This window comes from Spea bombifrons, chromosome 8 (genome assembly GCF_027358695.1).
Source record: "Spea bombifrons isolate aSpeBom1 chromosome 8, aSpeBom1.2.pri, whole genome shotgun sequence".
In the NCBI taxonomy this organism is placed as follows: domain Eukaryota; kingdom Metazoa; phylum Chordata; class Amphibia; order Anura; family Pelobatidae; genus Spea; species Spea bombifrons.
In genome coordinates, this window is record NC_071094.1 from 2,176,967 (window position 1) to 2,190,284 (window position 13,318).

At 46.5% G+C, this 13,318-nt stretch overlaps 1 protein-coding gene across 1 annotated transcript; it reads right to left on the bottom strand.

Annotated features, from left to right (window-relative positions):
* Window positions 1-1,571: 1,571 nt before the first annotated feature.
* On the bottom strand, window positions 1,572-13,318 carry DBH (dopamine beta-hydroxylase). Its single transcript, XM_053473196.1, has 12 exons — window positions 12,989-13,318; window positions 12,326-12,472; window positions 11,852-12,112; window positions 10,673-10,849; window positions 10,321-10,423; window positions 8,340-8,506; window positions 6,058-6,201; window positions 5,815-5,853; window positions 4,718-4,777; window positions 3,890-4,017; window positions 3,440-3,599; window positions 1,572-1,722 (listed from the first exon to the last, which is right to left on the bottom strand). Exons 1-12 carry the CDS (start codon window positions 13,316-13,318, stop codon window positions 1,588-1,590), a joined length of 1,851 nt encoding a protein of 616 aa, XP_053329171.1. The 3' UTR covers window positions 1,572-1,587.

Below are 13,318 nucleotides of genomic sequence, written 5' to 3' on the forward strand. Positions count from 1 at the left end.
TAGGCATTGAGAACGCCGATGCCCCACCATCTAACGAACGGACCCCCAACGTTAATAAAACAAAGTAGCAGAAAACTGCCTGCCTCTCCATTGTTGACGGGCATCTCAAAAACCCTGACACTTCCTAACGAAAACATCGAAGAAGAAAAAACCTCTTCCGACCGGCCGCCGAGGGAGAGAAACGGTTCCGATACGACGCTCGGCTCATGAGTTACCAAATTGAGTGGTCTAACCTTTCAGAGATTCATTTGCCGTTGAAGCAAATCCCAAGACAGACGCGCCCGGATCTCTCACCAGCTGTCTGGGTATTTATTTCCATATATTATAGCGAGTCCTGACACATAAGATGGAAATCTCCCGGCTGCCCCGAGTCAACAAAATGCTAAGCGTTTCCTAAAGGACTCTTCTGAAACAATGTAGCAGATAATACTCTGTCGCTCCGGGGTCTGCGCCGTTATTCCCTCCATTAATTTACAAATTGACGAAGGTACGGAGAAGCTCTCTCCGTGCTCTCCGGACGTTGGATCTTGGATTCGCCCGTGGTTCTTGGGAACCCTTCGGCGATGAGAGATGTAAAGTCATTTGTCACACACAAGGAACCCGGAACCCGGAACCCGTAACTACAGAACATGGAAGAATGACTCTTTATTCCACTTTTACGATAACGTGATAACGAGATCTTATGGACAATGAAACAGTAATGTCCTTCCTGGTGGGTCTCGAATTAGTCGCGCTTTGCAGTGATGGGGTTGGTTTGGGGACAATATGCCTATTATGTATCCTGTAACTGCCTGGGGACCTCCTCGTCCATTAACTGAATGTAACGTAGTCCATCCTAGCAGCTTTTACACCTGTTTCAGTGTGGGTTTTAGGTGGTTTTAACAGCTAAGAGTAGGAACTGGGACAAAAGCCACGAAGAGGAGCATGTCGGAGGGATTCGATGGTCACGCTTGACGACTCTGAGAAGAATTCCCGATACGTTCTTCTAACCGGGTCAACTTGAAGGCTTGGAGTTCCAAAATATAAAAATCAAACTAAACTGAATGGGAAAGTTTCAATCTGGAAATTAAAAAAGGCTAAAAGGCTCCTCATTGGTCAGAATCCAGGCCATCGTTGGTGAAGATCATACCTCTCATCCTTGTTTCTTCTTAAAACTGGGAAAAGAATGCCTGAGATCCTCATGATTCTACTGAAACGGTAAAGGTTTTCAGGATCTTATAAGCCCAGTTAGCAGCTCTATAATTGGCCCAAATACTAACGATTCTGTTGATGGATCTTGGGGATTGATTTGAGCCCCTATGTCTAATGCTGGGTTGGAACTGTCCTCCTCTGTCATTGGGGGTTTCTGCTTTTCTTAAAGTCACCTCTCTGCCACCACGACAAATTCTAAGGGGTTAATGTAGAGCTCTCTGTAATCTTTCTACAGGTTACAAAGTATCTCTAGAAGGCTTCACCCAACAGTGTCGGTGGTTTTGGCCGTGGTAACTGGAGCATCGATCCTCAATGACCAGAGTTGGACAGTTCGATATTCCATCTGGTTTCTCTCACGCGATGACATTCGGGGCGTTCGGCAAACGCGGGGGCTTCTCACGAGCGGCCCGACGCCTTGATGTCCACCAGAGAAGGCCCCGCCGTTCCCGAGCTTTTGGGACCTTCGCAGCCAGCCCGGGCTTGGGGTAATTTCTTTGTGACCTTCGGCAAAGGCTGCATCTCCCATTCTCCCTGCGAAAACAAAGGCAAAGTATGAATCTCAACTCTCTGGCCAAAGCAACCCTGCTCCACGAGGAAGAGGATGAGCCGCGAGCCGGTGCTCTTTTACTAAAGGGTGTTTCCGAAACGACCTTTCGAGAGACGCTTTAGCAGAGCGTTTAAGAAGAGCGCGGCCGGCTTTCTCCGTGCGTCGGGAGAACGTATAATCTTTAAGCGGACCTGTCACTTCGTATAAACTTTATATTAATCAGCCGCGCGGTACATCTGTTGGGTAATATTTTATGAAACCGTTCATCGTCTTAAAAAAAAAAAGGCATCCACCAAGTCCCCGGGGAGATTATTCGGCTTTGGGCATTTTGGGCTCTCTCACTTCCAGTTACAAAGAGTCACAAAATAAAAGGAGAAGAGGTGCGATTCATGCAGGCTTTTAATGCAGGCAGGATTATGCTTTTATTACAGCGTTAATTTCCCTTTATCCGGTCGCTTTCACTCACTCACACTCACTAACGGGGTCATCGTGACATAAAACGCCCTCCGTAGCGACAAACTTTATTTTTATTTCGGACTCAAAGAACTATTTTTCTTTTTGCTCCGTAAAGCATATAAAAAAAACAAAAAAAAAACACCTTTTCGCTTTCCATCAAACCTTCCCACGGTGAACGGAGAAAAAAAAAAAATTACTATTTCTATTCTAAATTAAAAAAAAGCACAAAACCATGAAATTCCGCCCCCTCTCTAGGGAGAGAGAGAGATTTTTTATGTTTATCCATCTCGCTTGCAGCGGGGGTGGAGAGCGCATTAGTACTGTTTATCCCAAAAAGAATACCTGTTCCTTCCCCGTCGGGAAAACATTTCACCCAACGCAGAGCGAAACAAACAGATTTTAAAGCAAACAGCAGCAAAGTGTGGTATAGAATAGCTGAGCGCACGAGGGAGTAAATAACATGCGTTTGTGTTGTGCTTCGTGATATATATATATAGAGAGAGTATAATACACCTGTGCTGTATATAAGAGAGAGGTTCCCATATGTAGGCTATTGTCTACAGAGAAGGTGGTGCATGAATGGAATGGCCTCCCAGCAGAGGTGGTAGAGACTAATACAGTGAGGGTATTAAACATGCATGGGATAGACATACGGCTCCTGAATCTAAGACGAGACCAACGACTGATTAAGCAACTTAATTTATTAAGCAAGATCCTAGATGTAAAAAAATAATCAAGTTCTACCATTCCAAGATACGATTTTTGTTGATCCAGAACCCCCCCCAAAAAAACGATCATTTTGTCCCATCTTGATCTCTTGGCGTTCATTATAAAGTCTGTTCTCAAAGTCATTGGGCAGTGAAATCTACATCCTAACCGCCCTTGCTGCAAAACGTCTTCTATAAACTGAACAAGAAGTTCCACTCCTCTGATTTTAATGTCAAATTCTAATATTCTCTCTTTTTTTGCTGTAAAGATTCTCAGCCTCTCCGGAGAGCCGGTGACAGAAATGGGAAATCCCAATAAAACCTCCTTAAATTTATCCCGACATCTCAAGCTGGGTCTCTCTGGGTCCCGACGCGTTTCACCCAGATGTCTCTAGATGCGCAGACGTAACTTATTATCACACACTCCCAGGGAGCGATCGCCTGCCGCGAACCCCCCGTGATTTTGGGGACGCCTGGTTACCCATAACCTGAAATGTCTCTCCTTCGGAATCGGGTTCTCTCTGGCGCTCAGACTCACCGGGAAGCGCACGGCCGAGGACCGGTTGCAGTGCTCGGAAATGGGAGCGAAGCTGTACAGCGAGCTCAAGACCTCCGCGGAGAACGAAGTCCACGGAACCTCGAGGAACTGCTGGGTGACGGAGACCTGGGGGCACGTGCAGACCTCCTCGCTGTGGAACCTTCAGAGAGAGACCGCAAATGAGAGCGTTAGAAGAACCAAGAGACGTGGGTGGGCTTTATCCGGATGTGACCCGCCGGCTCGGCTATCTGAGCTACAGCCCTAGTCATTAAAGTGCGAGCCGCGCGGGGTTCACGGTTATTATATGAGAAGTCAGTAGACACAGTTCTCCGCTGACTCTCCTCGCTCCGTCTCGCTCCGTCCCGCTCCGTCCCGCTCCGTCCCGCTCCGTCACCTGAATCTTGGCGGATTTACCCTCCTGGACCCTGATCTCAAGGTGCTTTCACTCACCTGTTCATAAGGTGGAAGTACTTATTCAGGTACCCGGGGTCTACGTAGCTCTTGCAGAGTTCCAGCTCGGTACGCGGGTAATAATGTATGTAATTCACACACATTTCATCTGTGATGCTGAATCCTCCCTGCGTGAAAAGGACGAGAGAGCGATTTACCGGGAGCAACAATCACTTCTTCACATCACAGAGTAAAGCGAAGAAACTGTAGATGGAAACTGAGCTACACATTTTAATTAACTTATCACAATCTAGTAGACAAACACCCCGACTCCTTATCATACTGCCTGTGAGAAATCATAGAATGGCTCAGTCTTAATCACCCAGGCAGACTCTCTGACTAATGAAAATTTATGGAGGAAGGGACTTCGTTAGCATTGCCATAAAGCATCAGCTCAGAAAATCGCCCAATACAGTGCTGGGGGGTTATATTACTGTATACAGCGCTGGGGGTTATATTACTGTATACAGTTCTGGGGGTTATATTACTGTATACAGCGCTGGGGGTTATATTACTGTATACAGTGCGGGGGGGTATATTACTGTATACAGTGCTGGGGGTTATATTACTGTATACAGCGCTGGGGGTTATATTACTGTATACAGTGCTGGGAGGGGTTATTAGCGTATACAGCACTGGGGTTATGCTCAATGTTTTTCACCGAGCACTAATCACGCAATGATGATTTCAAAGCAAATGGATGAGAACACAGAAGATACAGAAGAAAGCTCATGTAATAAAACATCAGATGTACGCAGGGCCTATTATCCGTTCCCCGAGAGATCTCCAGAAGAGGTTCTCCGGCGCATGCATTAAGTGAACGCTCACCACCGTAGCCGCGCTCCTGTCTTCTGTGTTGTAGGAGCAGCTGGTAATAAGAACGTCCCCCTGCGGGTTCAAATACACGAGACTTTAGAGTTTAAGCTTTTTACTCTGCGTGTTCCGGGATGGAATCTTAACACCTTCTCGAGTTCTCGAGCTTCCCGGGACGGAATAACGGGGAATTAGCATCGAATGCGGCTTCAGTACTTATGGGGTTAAAGCAGATCTGTCACTTTCCCTGAGTCCATACACTACATATGTAACAATGTATATCTCATACAATAAACAATATATATAACAATCTAGACGTGTGCTCGTCGACCAAGAACGATTCAGACTCCGCTCTGTTCCGTTTTTGGAGAATGTGTAATGTTTCCTGCACTTTTGGTTCAGACAAAATTTATTGTCTTTTATACTTTGTCTCTCGCACGTTCCCCCCGAAAAACTCTTCAGTTTAGCTTTATATTTCACGTCTCGCTTACTCGCTGAGCGAGCGAGAGGGAATGAGTGAGCGAGAGGGAATGAGAGTGTGAGAGGGGATGAGTGAGCAAGAGGGAATGAGCGAGCGGGAATGAGCGAGCTAGAGGGAATGAGAGAGTGAGAGGGGATGAGTGAGTGAGAGGGGATGAGTGAGTGAGAGGGAATGAGTGAGTGAGAGGGAATGAGTGAGTGAGAGGGGATGAGTGAGTGAGAGGGAATGAGAGAGTGAGAGGGGATGAGTGAGCGAGAGGGAATGAGTGAGCGAGAGGGAATCAGTGAGCGAGAGGGGATGAGTGAGCGAGAGGGGATGAGTGAGCGAGAGGGGATGAGTGAGCGAGAGGGGATGAGAGAGCGAGAGGGGATGAGTGAGCGAGAGGGGATGAGTGAGCGAGAGGGAATGAGTGAGTGAGAGGGAATGAGTGAGTGAGAGGGAATGAGTGAGTGAGAGGGAGGGAGGAAAACCCAGCAAATTTCCAAATGAAAATTCAGAGCTTTTTCAGTTTTCATTGCCCCCCCCCAATATTCTGAGAAATGTATCCAGACTGTAGAACGTTAACAAAGTAACCTATCGGTTACGGCAAAGTGAAGAGAAATGTTACGTAGTTTAAGGAAGCTTCGCTTACCGGCAGAATATGGACAGATTTCTTTAACATTCGGATCTCCTAAGGGCGAGAGAAGACATTTCTAAGACTGGGCATTTTAATACCACCCTACACCCGAGGCCAAGACCCCATGGGGGCAAAAGAACAATAACTAAAAGTCAACACAATGGCTCAACTTGGCACCAGCGCAGCTTCGCTCGACCAAAGACCAAGTTAAGAAAGATTGAAGACTCGGTTGGGATGTTTGGGGCGTCAGATTTTCACCTGGAAGTGCGCGCTGTAATGCTTATCTTCATTCACAATTTCTACTTCTCGACCTTCGCGGACCAGCATGGTGGTCACGGTCCGTCCTGCCAGGTGTGTGTGAAGCTGAGAGCCAATAACGTGGATGCCGCCCGGGGGAAGAGCCTATGGACGGAGAAAAGGTCACCGTTATCTGGAGAAGACGCTCTTGAGACCTCTATTATTCATGGTCGAACTACAAATTCCATTGGCTGGCTGAGGATCATGGGACATGTACTTCGAAAAGTGAAGAGCTAACCTTAAACATTTAAGGAAACTCGAGAAAGGAGCTTGAGGAGCACAGGTTGGAAACGGCCTCCAAGTGCGCCAGGTGACTTCACCATGCGCGAATCAGCCATCGACCATAAAGCTTCCAAGTTATCCAGATACAACCGGGGGTATCTATGTAACTTGGAACCTTAGGGTATTTTGTGGCAACCACCCCATGTATCAAGCAATGACCTCTCGGACACTAAATAGGTCAATATAACCCTGCTTTCCAATGATTCTTTCAGCCTTCCATCGAGGTGACAAAGGAGTCAGTCCGCTTCACACACCTGACTCTAATTATACGTTTAAACCCCGAGAAACCGAAAGACATGTTTCCACCAAGCTTCTCAATAATTAATGCGGCTCTGCTTCATTTAAATGTTGTTTCTGCTTGAGAGCGCGGGGTGGGTCGTTACACGGGGGGGGGGGATATGGGGGGTTCTGTAATTCCTGAGCAAGACCTCAGCCTTCGAACAAAGGCTTTTTATCTTACCAGAGAAAATAAAATAGTTACAATATTTCGACGATGGAATCTTGGAATTTAAGCCGTAGCCCGATGCGGAATTTAAACTCTCGATTGTGGCCCAAGCGGCAGAGCTGATCATGGATGAGACCTCAGTGGAAAATTGGTGGGAGGACAAAACGAAGGGGTTTATTTTAATATTAAAAAATAAATTTATTACGAGAGATAAGAAGTGCCGGGCGACATCTCTCGTATCCTTCCCACAACTTATCTCAGGGGTTTTCTATCTCCCAAACTTTGGAGTAGTCCTCGACACGGACATGTAAACTGTTCTGCACCGACTCTATTGTGAATGTAAGGTAAGGGTGCAAGAATGGAGAGCTGAGGGGATCTACTTTGGCCCTGGGTCCTGCTCAGTGAAGCTTTGATCTTGTACGGGAAATCCATGGAATATTAATGAGCTTCCAACCAGAGCGATATGTTGAAGGACCCTATGGAAAGAGGAAGGGGTTAAATGCTTTTTATGAAACATTGTAGCTGGCTTTACCCTTCCGCAGGGTCTGGTCTCGCCAGAGAGACCTGACGGGAAGGACTTGTTGTCGTAAACAACGTAACAAAAGATCCCGGGCGATTCCCAGGTGCCGCCATTGCTGGGAATTAGTGTCAATTCAGTGGAACCGTTTAATTTCCCGTAGCGGCGTTTAGCCGTAGAGTTAAAGGCCGCCTCTGAAAACCACACTGAGCTCAGCCCGCGTGAATAATTCATCTAGATTTCCAGTTTACCTTGAAAACAATGTGTCAGGTTAAAACCCGACCCCGCGTCTGGGTCTCCGCGCACTTCAGTCCCGTTGGGGTGGGCATGAACAGTTTGCAGCCAGTCTAGATCCTTTTGGGGGTTCTAGAACTCTTGGCGATGGCGAGGATTTCATCTGACCTTGTATAGACCAGTATAGAAAGAGTACTATACATTGAGCTGGATGAATTACCCAATCAATGTATGGATCAATGTATGGATCAAAGGAGGTCTTCATGACCAACGGCCTGGAAGGACTCGTGACTTTGGCTCCTACTTCCCTTTACAAATGCTCTGTGTCCACCGATCTTGACACCGTGAGATTGCGACGCGCGATTTCCGTCTCCATTATTAATTGTTACAGGGAAACTTTTCTGTTCCAATAATCAGAAAAAAACGTTAAAAAAAAAAAAAATCTATCAAAAGAACAAACAAATCCCAGGCACCGTGGCATGAATACCTATCAAAGATTCATCACCGGCTCATGTTCTGTGAACAAATACGACCATCATCCGACGAGTGTTCCCCGGCAGCCGCGGACGGCATAAATATGCAAGCTGTTTTGATGTGTTGTAAGGAAGGCTTCTCGGTCGGAGGAACGAATTAACCCCGTAAAAGCGTCAACAACCCCTTGAACAGCGGGAGGTCTAATGCGATTACGGCAACTGCCATAAATCTCGCGTCTAATAACCGGTTCGCGGAACTTTGTACCCGTGCGGAATAAGTAGAGGTGCTCACCGTCAGCGTGCATTTGTCTGTGCAGTACCCCGTCAGCACAAAGTCCTTCTGGCCGGGTGGGATGGCCATATGGGGTTTGTAGACCAGGCCAAGCTCCATGATGCCAGCATCGAACCTTCTCAAGGAGGGCGTGTAATGGAGACGGATACCTGACGAGTCTCTCAGCCCTTTTTATGGAAAGAAATCTGAATATTAATACTTTTCTGGAGGATATCGGGTTCCATGGAGCAACAACTAAAAAGTTACATGATAACTAAATAACCGAGATTAGAACCAACGTAATCCAGATCCTCCTTTCCCAACCCTGTTAATCCCAACCGGTTCCAAAAGAAGTCTAAAGGCCAAAATTGGTCTCAAAATGAGGCCTCGACAAGACAACCTACTGGGTTTTATGAGTGTGGACAGCTCTAAATCTGTGCTAAAAACACCAAAGTCTCTCTTTTTGGTTTATTGCAATTCATAAAACCATCTCTATAACGAGTGAATTTCACATCTTTACTGCTCTTCCAGTAAAATAAAAGTCCCCGTTAATGCAACCGTTTTTAGCTCCTTTTAAAGAGTTAATTGTCGCTCTAGAATTTATTTAGAAGTCTAACTCATAAATCTATCTCATAAATAATATTTATTTGCAGAACACGAGAGCTTTAATTCTAGACCGAATTCCAGTCTTACAAATCAATGCAAATAAACTGAATTTGCAGAGATTTTATCTTTTGAGAAATCGCGTGACTTCCAAAGAAAATGCCACAGAGTCCTGACGGCAGAGGGGGAAAAAACTACAACGTGACTGCTACAATGTTACAATGCGACTGCTACAAGGTTACAATGTGACTGCTACAACGTTACAATGTGACTGCTACAACGTAACAATGTGACTGCTACAAGGTTACAATGTGACTGCTACAAGGTTACAATGTGACTGCTACAACGGTACAATGTGACTGCTACAAGGTTACAATATGACTGCTACAAGGTTACAATGTGACTGCTACAAGGTTACAATGTGACTGCTACAACGGTACAACGTGACTGCTACAAGGTTACAATATGACTGCTACAAGGTTACAATGTGACTGCTACAACGGTACAATGTGACTGCTACAACGGTACAATGTGACTGCTACAAGGTTACAATGTGACTGCTACAACGTTACAATGTGACTGCTACAAGGTTACAATGTGACTGCTACAACGTTACAATGTGACTGCTACAAGGTTGCAATGTAACTGCCATGGAGTAGTTGATATTAATCTTATTAAGGGGTACATGCAGTTAGGGTAGGGTAGAGGTAACTTGGTCGAACAAGACAAGACAAGTGATGGGCAATCAAACCTAGAGATTGCAAAGCCTATGTCCACCTTATAACCCCTAGGGAGCTGAGCTGGACAGAATGCGAAAGGCTTTGATCCTGGAGCCGATCTGAAGCAGATGAGACACCTCCGTTTGGCATCGTAAAGGGGAACAGTCTGGTTTCTACGCACATAGAGGTTGTGATCCATTAAAAAACCCAAAACTTTACATTTTTTTTAAACCTCACAAGTAAAAACATCACAAAAAATGCCACCAGAGGAGCTCCAGCTTGGAGCATCTCACTCCCCATCACGCACGCAGCCACACGCAGCCTGGAAATGTGTGGCGTACTGGACTGGAACATCGCGAGGATGTCTGCTAATGAGTTTTCGCCTGGGGCAGCAGTAATTAGACAGCTCGCAGAGCCAAATAAATCTCTGTGACAAAAATACGTGGTGAGTGTCAGTGAATAATTATCTCGAAAGATCTAGTATCTCCAGCTGGGCTACAAGGATAGTAATTGACGTCCCACAAATGCAACCCTTACCAGGTTGTCCCTAAAAAGCACCCGGGTCCTCAAGGTTACGTGACACATGTAAAAAGACACATTAAGTTACTCGATTCCTACCACGGAAAACACATCGAGTGATTGCAGATGACGGGTGCTTTATTCAGGCAGCCGGCCGTTACCTTTTAACTCCAGGGGATTGTGGTAGTGGACCTCCAGTCGAAGATATCTGGAAGAACCAGGCCCACCGAAAGCCAGACCGGCATCTTCTGGATAATAAAATGGCTGTAATGTGAAAAAAAGAGAGAGATTTGAGACTCAGGAGTCTCCCAGGAGTTCTGATAGCGGAACAGAAACTCCCAGCCGACTGTAAGAAGGACTCGCGTGATGCTATGAATGTATGGTCCATGGGGGGTGGACATCATGGGGTGGTCATCCCACCAGAGCCCCTGACCATTGTTTTAAAGTTCACTGGCCCCCCTAGAATGAGATCTTTACAATTTGTCATGATTTATAACGTGTTACATGTATTACCCGAGCCCCCATCGCCCAGGCGGCCAGGACGTGCCGGCAGTGGTTGAGTTTCTCAGGTTTCATCTTGGAGTCGCATGGTCCACTGAAACGAGGTAAGACGTCATCATCCGCAGAGCACTGGAATACCTCGATGTGATGAACGATCGCTTCGTGCCCCTTGGTGATCACTGGCTCATACTGTAAATTAGTAACACAATCATTATTCTTATGTCCTGAATTATTTGTCCCTTTTCTCAATCATAACGCTGAGGTCAAGCACCATTGGTGGAAGTCAGGGAACCATCATTTAGAACCTTACTCTCACATGACTTTGAAGGCCACATGTCATGGATATTGAAAGTTTTCTGGCTTGTATCCATGTCCCCCAAAATGTTGTCTATTTCTTGCCCACAATATTATTAACGCTAACTGTAAGTGGGCAAAATGGCCAGGAGATCAGAAACCTGGTGGCAACGAGGGAGAAGTTACTAGTTCACCACCTATGGTGGTATTTGTGGTGGTGTTTAGGTCCCTATGGAGTTGTGTAGGGGTTAGGTCGGCACTAAGAGCTTCAAACGTCCTGAGATATGGGTATAAGTTGGGGACATGAGATAACCTGGTGGTAACGGGGAACTTCAGCTCTCATCCTTCATTGATGAAGATGAGGGAACCAGCAGGTCTAGTTTTTGATTAAAACCATGGTTGTCCTTAGGTGGAATGATGGAAGACATTATTGGAAGGCCAAATGTCTAAATTAACCAAGGCCAACAAAGGTGATTTAGTCTTAACAGGGCATATGGGCCAAGCCATGTAAAACACCCATTTTTTTAATGGTATTGCAGACATTTGAGACATTGTTCCCGTCTGTCAATCCCCGTCCTGCCCTTCCTGCAGATCGTGACTGCAATTAAAATTCACTGTTAGCTGCAAAAAAAATCGGGTGCTGTCACCAGCTTCTGACATTTGGTTTTCCCTTCGGCAAAGTTTCATTTGACTCCCGTCTTGGGAAAGTAGGGGGGAAAGCTGGTTCTCTAGGTGAAACTTAATGCTGAGACCTGTCAGTGTTACAATGTTTCCAGGTTAAAGCAGTTCTACAAACCAGCTTTTCTATCGTGCTTAACCTGTTGTAGGACCATCGCCGTGGTGTTGTAGAATCTTGAGATGCAAAATGTCCTTTCAAGGGTTCTAAGTCTCTCTTACCATGACAATGTGGTGCTTGGGGAAGTCCTGGGGCAGCTCGGTGATATAACACCAGTAGGTAGTTTCCTTATCAGGGATGAGAACCTCTGGCGCCTTGATGAGCATGCTGCGGACATCCGACGGGAGAGGGGGCGGCCGGTGCTCTGGTTTCAGAAGCTGGACCCGCTGCAGTCCCCGGTTTCGGATGGCAGAGACGTTGATGGCAGAAACCGACTGGAATGGTCTCTCCAGCATGGCGTAGATGAGGTGAACAGTCCCGTCCTAAGGAAGAAGGGAAAAAAAACAAGATCGAAGATACCCAGCAAACGTTCCGAGCTCCTAGAAAAGAGGGCATCAGGGGAAGAAAGAAGGGCACCGTGGGAGGAAATATGGACATAGGGGAGGAAAGAGGGGCACCAGAGATTCAGGAGAGGGACTGGCTAACCTAAAGAAAGACACATGGCAGGTATGCATCGTGTAGGAACCATAGCTGACCTCTATTAGGTAGTCTCGGGCGTCACAGGTAGAGAAAGGCCGTTTGAACACCAGGTAGAGGCCCTCAGGTGCCTGTTGGGCCATCAGCAGCTGATAGTCCTGTTGAGAATCGATATGAATTTGCCCGTCCTGGTCGCTCCATGCATCCTGCCGGTATACGGAAATGTTACACATCGTGACATCAAGGGGTTAAACTGCCGAATGCCAGAACTATTAACGGTGCAAAAAATATAGTGGAAAAAATCTATTTTTTTAAAAAACACATTTTTAAAGTTGAATTGATTTTTATTGCTTTTGGGGGGGGGGAAGCTTGTGTTCTCCAAAGAGAATTTTAAAGATCTCCAAAGAGCTTTCAACTGAACTCAAAAACCAACGATGGATTCCTCGCCCGCCGCTCATCGGGGGAATTCAAAAGACAATCATATTTCCAGAGACATAAAACAAGCGCTTGTAACGAGACCTCGTGCATCTTCTGTGAACGGTCCGACGGGGGATTAGAGCCTCGGGAATGCCGAGGAATGGGAGGTGGATTAGCTTCAGGTTGGTGGGTCCTACAACCATCATACGCGCATTAACAATGTATCTTTATGGAGCCAACGTGATTTATGGGCCAATGAGGGTAACATTTGGCGCCCGGGCCAACGTTTCCCGCCAAGAACTTACCCCGAAAAAGAAGCCAAACCCGTTGCTCCACAGGATGGCCAGGTCCGCGTCTTCAAAGCCCCCTCGGTCCGACATTCCGAAGATCATTCCGAACTTGAGGTCCTTCATCAGGATCTGGAAGTAGACCGTTTCCTCCGGGTAGCTCACGTTCCAGTAGAGTTCCACCGAGCCTTCTGGGTCAAGAGGCACCTTGTACGGGAAGGAGCTCTCGACCGGAGACGTTCCATGGAGAGAGACCAAAAGGAAGGTCAGGAACACGGCCAACATGGTGAAATAGACGGGGACCACTTTTCTGATGGTGAGATGTGGGTCCAAATACGACCGATACAT